The 13,723-nt window shown below is 45.0% G+C and overlaps 1 protein-coding gene across 1 annotated transcript in view; it reads right to left on the bottom strand.

The window, feature by feature from the left end:
* LOC126538795 (uncharacterized) overlaps positions 1-13,723 on the bottom strand; it is a 46,747-nt gene that overhangs the window by 18,976 nt on the left and 14,048 nt on the right. The window contains exons 2-3 of the mRNA XM_072284089.1: positions 4,007-4,168; positions 278-382 (exon numbers count right to left, since the gene is read on the bottom strand). Of these exons, the coding sequence (XP_072140190.1) occupies positions 278-382; positions 4,007-4,168 (267 nt within the window). The remainder of the gene's footprint in view (positions 1-277; positions 383-4,006; positions 4,169-13,723) is intronic.

Raw genomic sequence — 13,723 nt, 5'->3', positions numbered from 1 at the left:
CTTGAGCCTTAATCTAAAACATTTGTTCCCGCATTTCACCAAAATATAAACGCAGCCATCGTGGTTTTTCTCGACAAAGTGGACCGGTCACACAAAGCAGGTGTGCCTTGGATGTATCCAACAGCAAAAATATACATTAATTAAAAAAGAACATTCTCTTTCGGTGGTGCTACTCGTTGGTACAATAAAGTGAACCAGCTGCAGTTTCGTTGCATACAACACTATATTAGCACAGCTTTCGCAGAGCCAATGTTAAGATTTCGTACATAGGCCTCACCTCACACCGTCTTTCACAGTTGTTGGAGGTTGCTCCACGGCCGCCTTGTTTTTCTGTGGCCTTATCTCATCGCTGCTGCTGCTACTAGTGCTGCTGGTGCTGCTACTGGCAAAGACAAAAGACGCATAGTGCAAATAGGAGAGAAGTTAGCATTGTTCACTTCTCTCGTGACGCATAGTGCAAATAGGAGAGAAGTTAGCATTGTTCACTTCTCTCGTGACAGATAGTGTTAGATGGCACCGTCTCCGAGATTGGTCCATATGTTTCGTCAAATGAATATGATAACTCCATAAGGGGTGAAGTCTACTTATAATTTAGTTGCGTTAGTAATCAATGAGCAATACACAAAAAATATGCGACTCAGCCACCCAGTATAAATCACTGTACTAAGTAGCTTCCCAGAAATTGCCCCGTCATGTGGCCTGCAGAGGTCAAACAAATAAAGGAATGTTCATATAGACTTTCGTCAAGATTGCCATTCAGTTGAACGCAAGCATTCTAGAATTCGCTGAAGTTTCCCACCACTCCCAACTTGGGCGTACTCTCTCGTAACGTAGTTACAAGGTACGCTCGTGGGCGATCATCAATTAGCAGTTGTGGACGGGTATTGCATCCTTAGTGTCCTGAAGAAATTTTGCCGCTCATACTTTTGGGACACATGTCAGTGCTAGGCGTGCAAGAGGGTCAGTTTTTCATTTTCTTCAATTCCTACGTGGGATAGGTTCCAATAAATTTGTCGTCGAATGCCCTTCCTCATTACAACTTTGATCAGCGCCAGAGACAGCCTTCTAAACCTGTGTTGAGGTAGGCCACGGTGTAAAGTTTGTAACGATGACTTCGAGTCCGTCAGCACCCCGACGTCACGTACGGCATACGCGCGCAGTTTTCGCAAAGCCGCTGTAATTGCGACAGTTCCCACTTTTGTAGACGAAATTACGGGGTCCCGGTGGCTACACCGTGACACATCAAAGGAGGGTATACAGTATTGCGCTGCGCCAATTTCTGTTTGTGGACACACCGGCCAGTTTGCTGCACTTGTAGGCGGATTCGAAGCGCTGTGATCAAGAGGTCTAGCACAATAAATTTTTATTGGACAGTTGAAATGGTGCGTTTGGAAGTGTAGGTGGGATATACTGAGGCTGCAGGCAACACCTGAAAAAAAAAAGTTTACGGGTCGAGGCGGCTTCTTTTAGGCTATTCCGATACTAACAATCGGAAGGTGTCCTGCACTGCATGTAAACGGCAGCGAGTTCTTTCTCTTAGCCGCCCGAGAAATGCCCTGCCCAATTAAAAGGGGGGTGGCCAACTGATATTTGGGCGTGGGCCAGTCTTGAAGTTGCGCTTGGGCCAGTTTCAAAGTTGCGCGTGAGCCAGTTTCAAAGTTGCGCGAGGGCCACTTTCAAAGTTACGCGTAGGCCAGATGAAAGCTGGGCGTGGGCCAACTACAAATTTGGGCGCGGGCCAACTTGAAATTTGGACGTGGCCCAACCCGAAATTTGGGTTATGTTATTGCATACTTAGGCAACTCGAACGGAGTTTCTGCATATATTATCGGTCGATTTATATATAACAAAGGTGAAGCCTAGTCACATCTCTCAATTATCTATATATCGAAACAACATCGCTTTCATCAGTTGTAAAATCATGACTGCGAAAGGTTGCCTCCCAAGAATCGGAAATAGTTGCTACCTCACAGAAACGGTAATGAATGCTACAGGCTGTTCTGCATTCTTCATTTCTTCATTATCCTTTGTAATGAAAATATCAGTATTTATTAAACTCTATTTAGAAACCATATAAAATGTTTCTGCAATATTTATATTCCCAGAAAACATTTTGTGAAGACGGTTTTTGTTATATGCTGGTTTTACCGAAATAGGTTTAGCGTTAGGAGGGCTTTTAGTGTTCTAAAGGTTCTAACACTCTCTTGAATTATATAATCGAATATTGTAGTGCATCGCATATATAAAAATATTGCCTTTCTTTTCATATGCACCTAGAAAAAGAAAGTCGTGATCACCGTGACTTTAACACTGTTTTAATGCCAACTTTAGTCATAACTGACGGACGATCATTCCTGGCTATATAAAAGCCGTCTGAAGTAATAGCGTATCTTAAAGCATTGATACAATTATTTCATTCTAAAATGTTTAGTCATATGATTGTCTTAAGCGAGGCTGACATTAGGCACTTCAATGAATGGACTAAGACGGATGAATTGAATCGATTCACAACTACTCCCTGTACAAAAATATTACCAGCAGTGCAAGGAATATTTCTCCTATGCCATAAAAAACCTGTGCTGTGCGAATTTGTTAACTAATGAAATTAATTTTGGCAATTGCCTCAAAGGGCGCCATTGAGAAGCAAGTCTCATTAACTACGTCGCTGACGAATGACATGCTGCTATAGTTGTGGACGAATGATAACTACCTGAATGTATTATCAGTTTCCTCTCTTTTGTTGCTGCAATTAAAATACAGATCTACACACACATAATGCGATTGAGAAGTTTCCTATTAAAACACGTTTGAACTTTTTATTAGTACAAATGTAAAAAATACGCGAAGCCTGTGACGAGAAAAGTGATTTCATTGTGGCAAATTGCCAAAACATCAAGCGCACCTAAAGATAGAGTTACCTTGCACGAACATGCGTCTAATAGTTCTGACAAGTTTCATGTTCGAGCTACGGTCATCTTCGTGAAAGGAAATACTGAAGTACGTGGCAAATAGTCTTGTTCAAATGTTGCGCGGCGCTATGTCAACATGCAAACAAAAAAGGTAACTAGTGCGGAATCTCCTGTTTTTTTTTTGCATTTCACTTTGCACGTCTTTCTTTGTTTATGTGGATATTGCACAGGAGATGAAAACCGAAGATTGTGACAGAGTGATCCTGCTAACTGTTATGTTCAGTATTTAATCCGATAGCTTCCGAATACGCGACAATTGGAGTGCATTCATATGAAATTCGAATGAAAGAGTTTGTGTTCGCAGGCGTTTCAGAATAAGGACTAGGAAAAAAGTAGTTTGGTATATAGGGTTGGACGTGGCCGAAGAAACGGCGCTCTTTTCTGTTTTCGAATTTCCAGCACGACCACGTGATTTGAAGTTTTCCAGTGTGTTTGCCACATGCTCAAGTGTTTCATTTCATTACTATCCCGATAGCACAATACGGTACTTTCGTGTAGGCAAGCGCCTTAAAGAAACTTGAAACCATACTTGAACCGGCGATAATATGTTTTCTAGAATGTACCCAGAACTGTGTTTCGCGTCGTACGAATACACGGGGTCTGTCTTTTTGCAATATTTGAAAGGCACTTTTAGTTTGAAGTCAGAATATAGTTTCTATTAAATTTATGGGGTTTTATATGCCAAAAACAAGATGTGATTATGATGCACACTGTAGTGGGGGACACCGGAATAATTTGCACCTCGTAAGTTTCTTAACCTGAACCTTAATCTAAAACATTTGTTTCCGCATTTCACCAACATATAAATGTGGCCGTCGTGATTTTTCTCGACAAGGCGGACAGGTCACGCAAAGCAGATGTGCCTTGCGGGTATCCAACCGAAATGAAATATACATTAATTAAAAAAAAACCTTCGCTTTCGGTGGCGTTACTCGTGGGTACAATAAAGTGAACCAGGTTGCAGTCGAGCTGCATACAGCACTTTATTGGCACAGGTTTTGCAGAGGCAATGTTAAGATTTCATATACAGGGCTCACCTCACACCGCCTTTCATAGTGGTTGGAGGTTTCTCCATGGCCGCCCTGTTTTTCTTAGGTGTTGACTCATCGCTGCTGCTGCTGCTACTACTGCTGTTGCTGCTGCTACTACTAGTACTGCTGCTGCTAGTGCTGGTGCTGCTGCTACTGCTGCTGCTGCTGCTGGTAAAGAAAAAAGACGCATAGTTTAAGAAAAGCGATTGAAGTTGCATTGTACACTTCGCTCCTCGCGACAAATAGTGTTGGATGGCACAGTCTTCGAGATTTAGTCAAATGAGTGTGACAGCTCCATAGCGGGTGTAGTCTACCTATTATATTGGTGCATTAAACATGACTGTAAACTATACAAACAATGTGGGACTCAGCTGCCCAGAATCAATAACGGTACTAAATAATTGCCCAGAAACTTCCCCGTCATGTGGCCTGCACAGGTCACACAAGTGAACGTATGCTCAGATAGACTTTTGTCAATATTGGCTTTCAGTTGAACGCAGTTGTTCTAGAATTCTTCGAAACTGTCTACCACTCAGTACTTGCGCATCCACTATCGTAAGACTTCTTTTGCAGTCTGTCTACCATTGACTTGGTTTCCGTGTCGAAGTGTGGGCATAGCCTAATGAAATGTTCGATGTCGTCGATATCACCACAGAAGGCACAGAGCGGAAAAGGGCATCGTCCAGCTTTGAATCACAACGTCGGGGAGTGTGTGGAGTCGGTTCTGGTGCGGTACAGCGCCATTGCTACTTCGCGAGTAATTCGTGGGTCACACAGGCTTGGTGTGGAGTCTGGTGGATAGCCCTGAAATGAATGGGGATACCAGCCTTACGTTGTGAAAAATATTTGGCGCTCTTACTTTTGGGACACATGTCTGTGATAGGCATGCAAGAGTGTCAGCTTTTTCATTTTCCTTAAGTCCTACGTGGGACAGGATCCAATGAAATTTCACATTGAATCGCTTCCTTATTAGAATTTTCATGTGTGGCAGAGATTGCCTTGTAAACTTGTCTCGAAGTAGGTTAAGGCGCGAACATTGTAACAATGATTTTGAGTTCGCGAGCACCAGGACGCCACGTACGGAATAGGCGGGTAGTTTGACCCAGACCGCGGTAATTGCGGCAGCTTCTACTGTTGCAGACAAAACTACGCGATACAGGCGGCCAGACTATGACATATGAAGGGAGGGTATGCAGAATGCCGCTGCGAAGCTATCTGTTTGTGCACACTCCTGCCCGAATGGTGCATTTGTATGTGGGTTTGGAACTCTTATCAAGAGGTCTAGCGTAATATATTTTACTTGGACAGTTGAAACGGTGTCGTTTCGCTGGTTGTTGGGATGTACTGAGGCTGCACTAAACTTTCGAAAAAAAGCCTTGATGGGTCTAAGTGAGTCCTTTTAGGCTATTCCCATCCTAAAAATCGAAAGGTGTTCAGCACCGCATTGAAATGCAAGCGAATTCTTGCTCTTAGCTTCCGTAGAGGCTTCGTGCGCCCGGGGACTCGCCCAGCCTGAACAGCAGCGTCAGCAAGACCCGAGATTCCAAAAAGCACAGTTGAAAAGAATGCTTCATGGCTAAGCTTGTTTGAATCGGCCTGAGGAACACCATCGCCAAACAAGGTCCCTTTCCGTGCACTGCCTCCAAGTGCTGGAATTGGCTCAGAGATGGTAACATGAACGGAAGCTGATGGAAAATGCTGCTCGTTATCAGTGCAGGGTTCTGCTTAAGCAGGAACATAAAATTGTTTCCCCAACGTGCACTCGCCAAGCGGCACATCGCGTTGGCTATTTGCACTGATGAAGACAACATTTAGGACTGCGCGTTGCCGTAGTAGCATCCTGTCGATGGTGATGCCCAGGAATCGAACATTAGTGTCACGGCGTGTTGGATGACCTTCATTTTTGAGCGTCAGGCGTGTTGACTGTCCCGGAAAAACACGGAAGCAGATTTTTCCTCTGGTAAAGATAGGCCAAGCGTCGATAAAGCATTGATAGGCCAAGTGTCGATTAAGGAGACTGTGCCCTGGGTTATCCGAGCCAAACGCTTGTGTTGGTTCCCCCCATATCCAAATGCATATGTCATCTGCGTGCATGGGCACTAACTTCTGTCCAACCTACTTTCAGTGCATGTACGAGGCTGGCCATGGCAACGTAAAAAACAAAGGAGGTAGCACAGTTTGTGGTGGGGCGCCGAGCGAAATACGTCGCTATTCGCTCATATTTCCGAGCATATCGTGGACTCAATGTCAAACTGATCGATGAATCGAGAAGCATTCCCGGAGACGCCCGCGGTCTGGAGTCCGTTGATGATGCCTGTATGAAGCACGCAGTCGTATGCATTGGCAATGTCCATAAAAAATTGCGAGAGTCGAAACTCCGTCGACACGATGGTGGTCGATGTAATTAGTAAATCCATGACACTGTCCTGGGCACTCAACCGTAAACAAAATGTGGACGCACAAGATGGCAGTCTACTTCCTCGCTCAAGACACCACGTTAACTACGACCATAATAGTCTTTCCATCAATTTCGTTACGCATGATGTTAGCAATATGAGGCAAGGTTCGCAGGATACTTTCCAGACATGAACACTCGCCCCACCTATGCTGTATTCCACGCTTCTGTGATCTCTAATATGCTCCAGACGCGATCAATTATTTTCTGCAACGATGGCCTCTGTGGGCGAATTTTTCACGATAGGTTATTGATCGCTTCCCATATGCTTGTCATGGGAGTAAAAGCCGATAAGCCCTCACGGAAAGCAGGCTATTGTGGCTGGCTCAAGCTTTCTTGAGTGACGACGGATGACGGCGTTGATCCCATTACGCTCCGTTTTAGCACGCGCTGTGCAGACATTGCTTAGTTTCAAATCAGGAGTAGAGAAATGGCCTGGCATTTTCAACACTGAAACGGCCACTCTCTTGTCTCGTAATATATCTGGAAACAGCTCACCATGGGGTTGATCCAAAGCTTCGCTGTATGTGTCCCAGCGTGTCAAAGTACAGAATTGCCGAAGGCAGTCTGAAATCTGATGATGATTGCGAAGATCTGAGAATGGTCGCTGGTCATCCTGTCTGGGGCGTTGTAGATCACACCAAGTGGTCTTTAGAATGTAACACGACGTCCATCGTACGGAAGAAAAACGGTTTGCCGTCGTTCGCCACAGTTAAGCCAGCAGCATTCGCGGCAGCGGCAAGTTTCTTGCTTCGAACAACTACAAATTTTTCTTCGTAAAGTAAATTATGTGCACTAAAGTCATCACAGATTGTTCCAGGTGAGGGGCAACAAATGCAAAAGTACATTAGAAAAGCCTCCATGGAGACTTTCCTTCGTGGAGTTATATAAATCGACGCCACACTTAGTTTTCATTTTCCTAGGGACACTTGCACATCGGCCACTTCCAAGCGAGTTGAACAAAGGTCTTGCACAGTTAAGGTGACGTGAGGTATTTCTCGCCTGATGCGTATCATTGCACTTCCATTGGCAATTGGCGGTATACTTAAAGCCCCTCCACCTTCGGGAAAAGTACCACCATCTTTTGAACTATGCCGCTTTCCTCTTCCCTCTATCTTCGATTGGGCGATTGCTGTCACGTGATAGCGCGTGAGCTTTAAGCACTTTATATTTTGGCTGTTCAGCCTCAGCGCCATGTTGAAAGTGCCCCTCTGCTCGTCACATGCACATATGGCATGCATGCGAAGCGCCGGTCCGACTCCGTCTCGCTCGTGGTCTCGCTATGACTTGTTGCTGCGCGTTCGGATGTCATAACCATGACAGTCAAGGGAATAGCTTGTTACCTTACCGTGCGGAAAAGAGAAGGGAGTTCGTCGGAAAGCCTGGCTCCACAGAATAGAACGAGTCAATGTCAAACCTACGGTTTCGTCGTGCCTTTGTGAGGGAAGTGCTCGTGGGTTGTTACTCTCTGCTGTGTATTGCTTTGCCATGCTGCGTGAACAGTCCACTTCCGACTCAATCACACGCAAAATTTCATGTCGTTGTTCAGCCACCATGGCAGTCGCTCGCCCCAGCCAGTTAGTTTTACGGCTAGAAAGCGGTAACCGTATGAGGTGATGTAACCCAGCGACAGGTCAGACGATGACGTCATCGTCTGTCGCTGCCGCTTTTGCACAAAGAGACGGGACTGGACGCAGATAAAGTAAACGTAGTAACAGTCTTGTTTGGTCTAGGTGGTGTATTCTTGAAGACGTAATAGGGCAGCGTCAGAAACAAGCGCGGAGAAAGGTACTTACACAGTACGCCAGAGCGACGATTTCTCAGCTGCTTGATTTCTGTGGTGTAGCGTTCTTTCTCCTCGTTATCGAACAATTAGGCATGGGCCATAACATTTTACTGTGGCGCTTAAATAAATTTACGAAGTACGGATATGTGTCATAAGTGGGGGCATAAACTGCAACGTTCGTTGCTGTTTCATAGATTCTACAACGTTTTCATTGTACTGTGTAGATAGATGGCTGAAGATGGGGCGAGCGTTGGCAGTTCCTTCGCTGGAACCGCTCTGTAGAACACGAGACAGTTACATCGGAAGTCGCCTATGTATGCTAAACGCCTTCTTCATATTGTCCAATTTCACAAACCACTTCTGCGCGATGATGGCGATGGGTAAAATTTTCTGCGTACTCAGAATCTGAACGGCGCTGTGAGCGACCGTAGTTCAGCGGCCTCCAGGTCATCGTGCCGTGTGTCGCTTTGGATTGTCGCCTCATGCGGTTAGCGCATAAATCTAAAATAGTCGTGGTAATTTCGGCGTGGTGCCTATTTGTCGTGTAGTAGATAAGAGGACCAAATTTTTACTGAAGCGCAACTATACTTCCTTCTGTGTCCCTGCTTCTGCATAGAATATTCGTACACTGTTCTGTGACGTTTCTGATGTTTCTGGTGTTTTGATGCTGTGACATGATGTCAATCTGATTTGTTTTTTTTTGTGTCCAGGATCATTTTGAAGAAAATCAATACGAGCAGCTAGTCTTAAACAAGTTCGGAATAAAAGATTTTAAGAATGCGACACCATCTATATTAAGCCTTAGGGAGCAGCCCTAACCGCAAGAGCCACCAGCTCAACGTAAGCTCACACTTGAAAGTCTTAACGTTGTACAAAAAAAATTTTTTTTTTCACTGACCATGCGCATAACGTACTTGAGCTTCATGGCTAGAGAGAACTTGGGAAAGGTCATGTTGAGCAAATTACAAAATAATAGACATAGGAATTCTCATTACGAGAACATGTATGGCGTAATTACCAGGCTACTTGCACTGTGTCAGAGCATGCAGTAGCATTCTTACATAAGTGTATTGTTCACGTGTGCAGGTAACAGATTGTCTACCCCAGGCGAGAAGCTTCAGCATCAGTGCCCAATGTAGGAAATATTGTTTACTCATTCTGCAACCCATATTTTATCGTGCTGTTCTTTTCCGCTCACTGCCAGTTCTGCCTCAGAATGGCCCACATGTTTTTGCTGCACCCTTGAGCGGCACCCAACTCCTGGCAGCTGCTGGTAATACGTTCTGTATACGCAAACTTGCACCGCACAGCATCTACCTGTATTTTGTCTCGCGACATATCTGCCTCTGCACGTCATGTAGGTGCAATGGGAGATGAGGCTTGCGATACCCTGGAAGGGTTTCGATAAGAAGGCAAAACGGTGTTGCTTACTCAGCGTCCGGCAGGTATTTGGCATGCAGCCCAGTTTCTTTGCTTTCTGTACAATTGCCGGCTCCTGTTAGGGCTCTGGACTACATCCATCTTCTTTCCTCGATAGCTGCTCACATTGAAGGTACATTTATCTTTAAACAACCTTCAAATCAAGTGGAATTTATCCTCACCTCTATGTGCTCTGTTAGAGGCTGTTCGAGATGTGCGTCCAACTCGTCATGCAGGTTCACAAGCCTCTGCTGCCCCCCAGTGCCCTTGAGCTTTAATCAATGCACAATGGTGAATGTCCATTACCACGTGCATCCATGTATTGTGACATTTCTTGTATATTTCTGCTTCCATAGCTCATGCATGTGCTGGCCCAGGCGAGACCGGCAATAGATTGAAAACGTCCTTTTCAAGGTAAATGCCATTTCCAGTTGTAAGCGGACATGCTATATAGAAAGGATGATGCTACAAGAACAACAGAAATGCAGGACGAATACCTGTGCGCTATCCTCTTCGTGGTGTTGCAAAACCCTCTCTTTAAAATAGCATGCAAATTCAACTAGCCCGGCAACTTAAGCTACGGAAGTTATCCTGCTGCGCAGTTTTCATGCTCTGTGCAGAATTCCGGGCTTCTGGTGGATCAGCCCCTCTCGCTGTGCCTGTTAGTGAGCTTCCTTCCAAATATTTCCTACCTCACAGAAACGTGCATGAATGCTGCAGACTGTCCTGCATCGCTCATTCCTTCGCCATGTATTGTAAAGCAAATTATCATGATTTCTTATCCTCTACTTAGAAGCCAATAAAAGTATTTCTCTAGTGTTTCGTGTTCGCAGAAAACATTGTCAAGATGGTTATTGTATTATGCTGCTTCTGCCAATATTAGTCTAGCGTTAGTTCGGCTTTGTAGCATTTTAAATTTTCTCACAGTATCCTTACTTATATATTTGAATGATGCAGTACAGCGCACCTATTTAAAGTTGCGTTTTAGTTTCCTATGTGCCGAATGAAAGTCGTGATCACCATTATTTTTTCATGGTTTTATTGTCAACTTTAGTCATAAGGGTCGGACGACAATTCCAGGCTACACCAAAGCCGTCTGATTTACCGTATGTATTGACACAATGATTTCATTCTGAAAGGTTGAGTCATATGGTTGTCTTAGGTGCGGCTCACATTAAGCCCTTAAATTACAGAACAAAGACAGGGAGATGAACCGATCAAGAACTACACACTGTGTAATGATCTTGTTGCCAGCAGCGCTAAGAATATTTCTCTTATGCCATAAGAAACTGCTACTGCGCGAATTCCTTACCTAACTGAATTGATTTTGGCAATCGCCTCGAATTGTGCTATTGAGACGCAAGCATCAGTAAATGCGCAGCTGAGGAATGACATTCTATTATAGTTGTGGGTAAATGATAACTACTGTATCTAATATTAGTTTCCGCTTTTTCGTCGCGGCAATAGAAACAGAATTACACATTTAAATGAAATTAAGAAGTTCCCTGGTAAAACAAGTTTGCACTTCTTTATTAGCACAAATATTTAAAATACGTGAAGCATTTGACGAGAAAAGGGATTTAATTCTGCAAAAATTCAATAACATGAAGCGCACCTAAAAATCAAGCTACCTTGCCGCAACATGCGTCTAATAGTTTTGACTAATTTCATATTCAAGCTGTCATCTTTGTGAAAGATAATACTGAACCACGTGGCAAATAGACTTTTTCAAATTTTGCCCGGCGCTATGGCAATATGTAAACACAAAGAAACTGAAGTAGTGCGGATGCTTGTACTTCTTGCATTTAAATCACAAAGCCCAAAAATGGCATAATAAGAAAATTGAACATTATACTTTTACATTATGCGAGCAAAATTGGGCCAACAAGTGTGACGAAATGGAGGGGAGCATGAACCTCTCCAAGACGTGGAGCATCCTCCGGCACTTGTTGGACCCCGCAAGCTCGAAAACTCAATCCGGTATAAGATTGGCAAAAGCTAGGCACGCGTTCGTAGGGAACGATGATTATTTCATGAAGAAATTAATTGAGACGTTCGTGGGGGAAACATCGCGAACTCCACTACCCGACTATGGTGGAGCGCCTAACGAGGCGTTGGACGCCCCCATCACAGAAGCGGAAGTGCGAGCAGAGATTGTAAGACTCAGAACGAAGTCGGCTCCGGGCCCTGACAGGGTAACGAACAAAATGCTCAGGAACTTAGACGATGATTCCATTAGTTATCTAACGAAGTACATGCAGGAATGCTGGGAAAAAGGCGAGCTCCCACAACAGTGGAAGACGGCAAGCATTATTTTAATACCAAAACCCGGGAAGCCTCCGCAATTGGAAAGCTTACGGCCAATTTCCTTAACTTCATGCGTGGGGAAATTGATGGAGCACGTTGTCCAGACCAGACTGATGGGCTTTATGGAGCAGGGCGATCTGTGGCCACATGAGATGGTCGGGTTCCGACCTCACTTGTGTACGCAGGACGTCATTCTCCAAATCAAACATGATATAATAGACTCAAGGTCTAAAGATGCAAAAGCAATTCTGGGACTGGACCTCACGAAGGCTTTTGACAACGTAAAGCATGAGGCGGTCCTGGAAGGGCTGAACAAGATTAATGTAGGTACCAGGACATATCGATACATCAGAGAATTCCTGACGGGAAGAACTGCTTGCATGAGGTTCCAAACGCTGGAATCCCCCACAAATGAGCTAGGGAGTAAGGGTACGCCCCAAGGATCAGTGCTGTCTCCCCTACTCTTCAACGTGGCTATGAGAGAACTCCCCGAGCAATTGGCAAAGCTCGAGGGATTAAAATTTAGTATATATGCGGATGATATCCCCCTCTGGGTCTACCGGGGAAGTGATTCAGCCGTCGAAAGCCTGCTCCAGGTCGCCACCGACATCATAGTCGAATACGCGGCCGAGAGAGACCTAGCATGCTCGCCGCAGAAATCAGAATTGTTTATATACAATCCGAAACACTTAAGGTGCAAGGCACCGTCGGAGATCAAAATTAAAGTGGCGGGTAAAGAAGTACCAATAGTCGGGCAAACTAGAATCTTGTGCCTGATTCTCCAGTCACACGGCCACAATGGCGAGACCGTCAAGAGGCTGCAGAATCACGCAATGCAGACCCTGAGCCTAATTAGGCGGGTGGCCAGCAAAGGCCGAGGGTTAAAGGAGAAAAATTTAATTAAACTAATACAGGCGTACATATTCAGCCGGGTGAGCTATGCAACGCCATATCTCGATTTGAAAGTGGTGGAAAGAGAAAAGATTGATTCTCTAATGAGAAATTGCGTAAAACGAGCGCTGGGACTGCCCATGTGTACATCAACAGAGAGACTGATGACTCTAGGAGTGCACAACACATGGGCAGAACTGGCGGAAGCGGTGCGAACCTCTCAAATTGAGAGACTTAGCACCACGAGGACAGGAAGAGCCATATTGGCCAAAGTTGGAATAAATCCGGACAGAGGCCCCACCCAAAAGGTGGAAGTAGATGGGGAAGTTAGAAAAAATCTGATTATCCCCCCCCCCCCCCCCCCTGCCAAAAAACATGCACCCGGAACATAGCAAAGACAGGAGGCATAAACGAGCCGAAGCATTAAATATGAGATGTGGTAATATCTCGGAACATGAGGTGGCCTATGTAGACGCGGCGGGAGGTGGCGGCAGTTTTACGGTGGCAACGGCCGTCAGCGGCCGTGGTAATAGAGTGTTTTAGTTGAGCGTCTTTACGGTACGCTCCGCTCCGAGCAGCCCCGCTAAGCCACAGCGGAGCGTCGGGCGATTTTCACGTTTTAGTTGCACGTTTAGCGTAGCGGAGCGGACCTTTCGTAGTTGCAGCGCCCCCTGGCTAAATTCAGGGTAATGAAAGAAAATAAAAACACTTTATGATCACTCTTATACCGTAAAACGTACATATGTATATATATATAACTTGTTTCTCCATGAAGTATCTAGACGCGCGCTTGTAATGCGTTACCGGTCCATTTTATCCAATGGAAAATAAAGCGCCGTCTTGGGGAACGCCACGTGTTAGCCAG

Source organism: Dermacentor andersoni, chromosome 8 (assembly GCF_023375885.2).
Source record: "Dermacentor andersoni chromosome 8, qqDerAnde1_hic_scaffold, whole genome shotgun sequence".
NCBI lineage: Eukaryota > Metazoa > Arthropoda > Arachnida > Ixodida > Ixodidae > Dermacentor > Dermacentor andersoni.
This window is presented reverse-complemented; position numbering and strand designations above follow the sequence as displayed.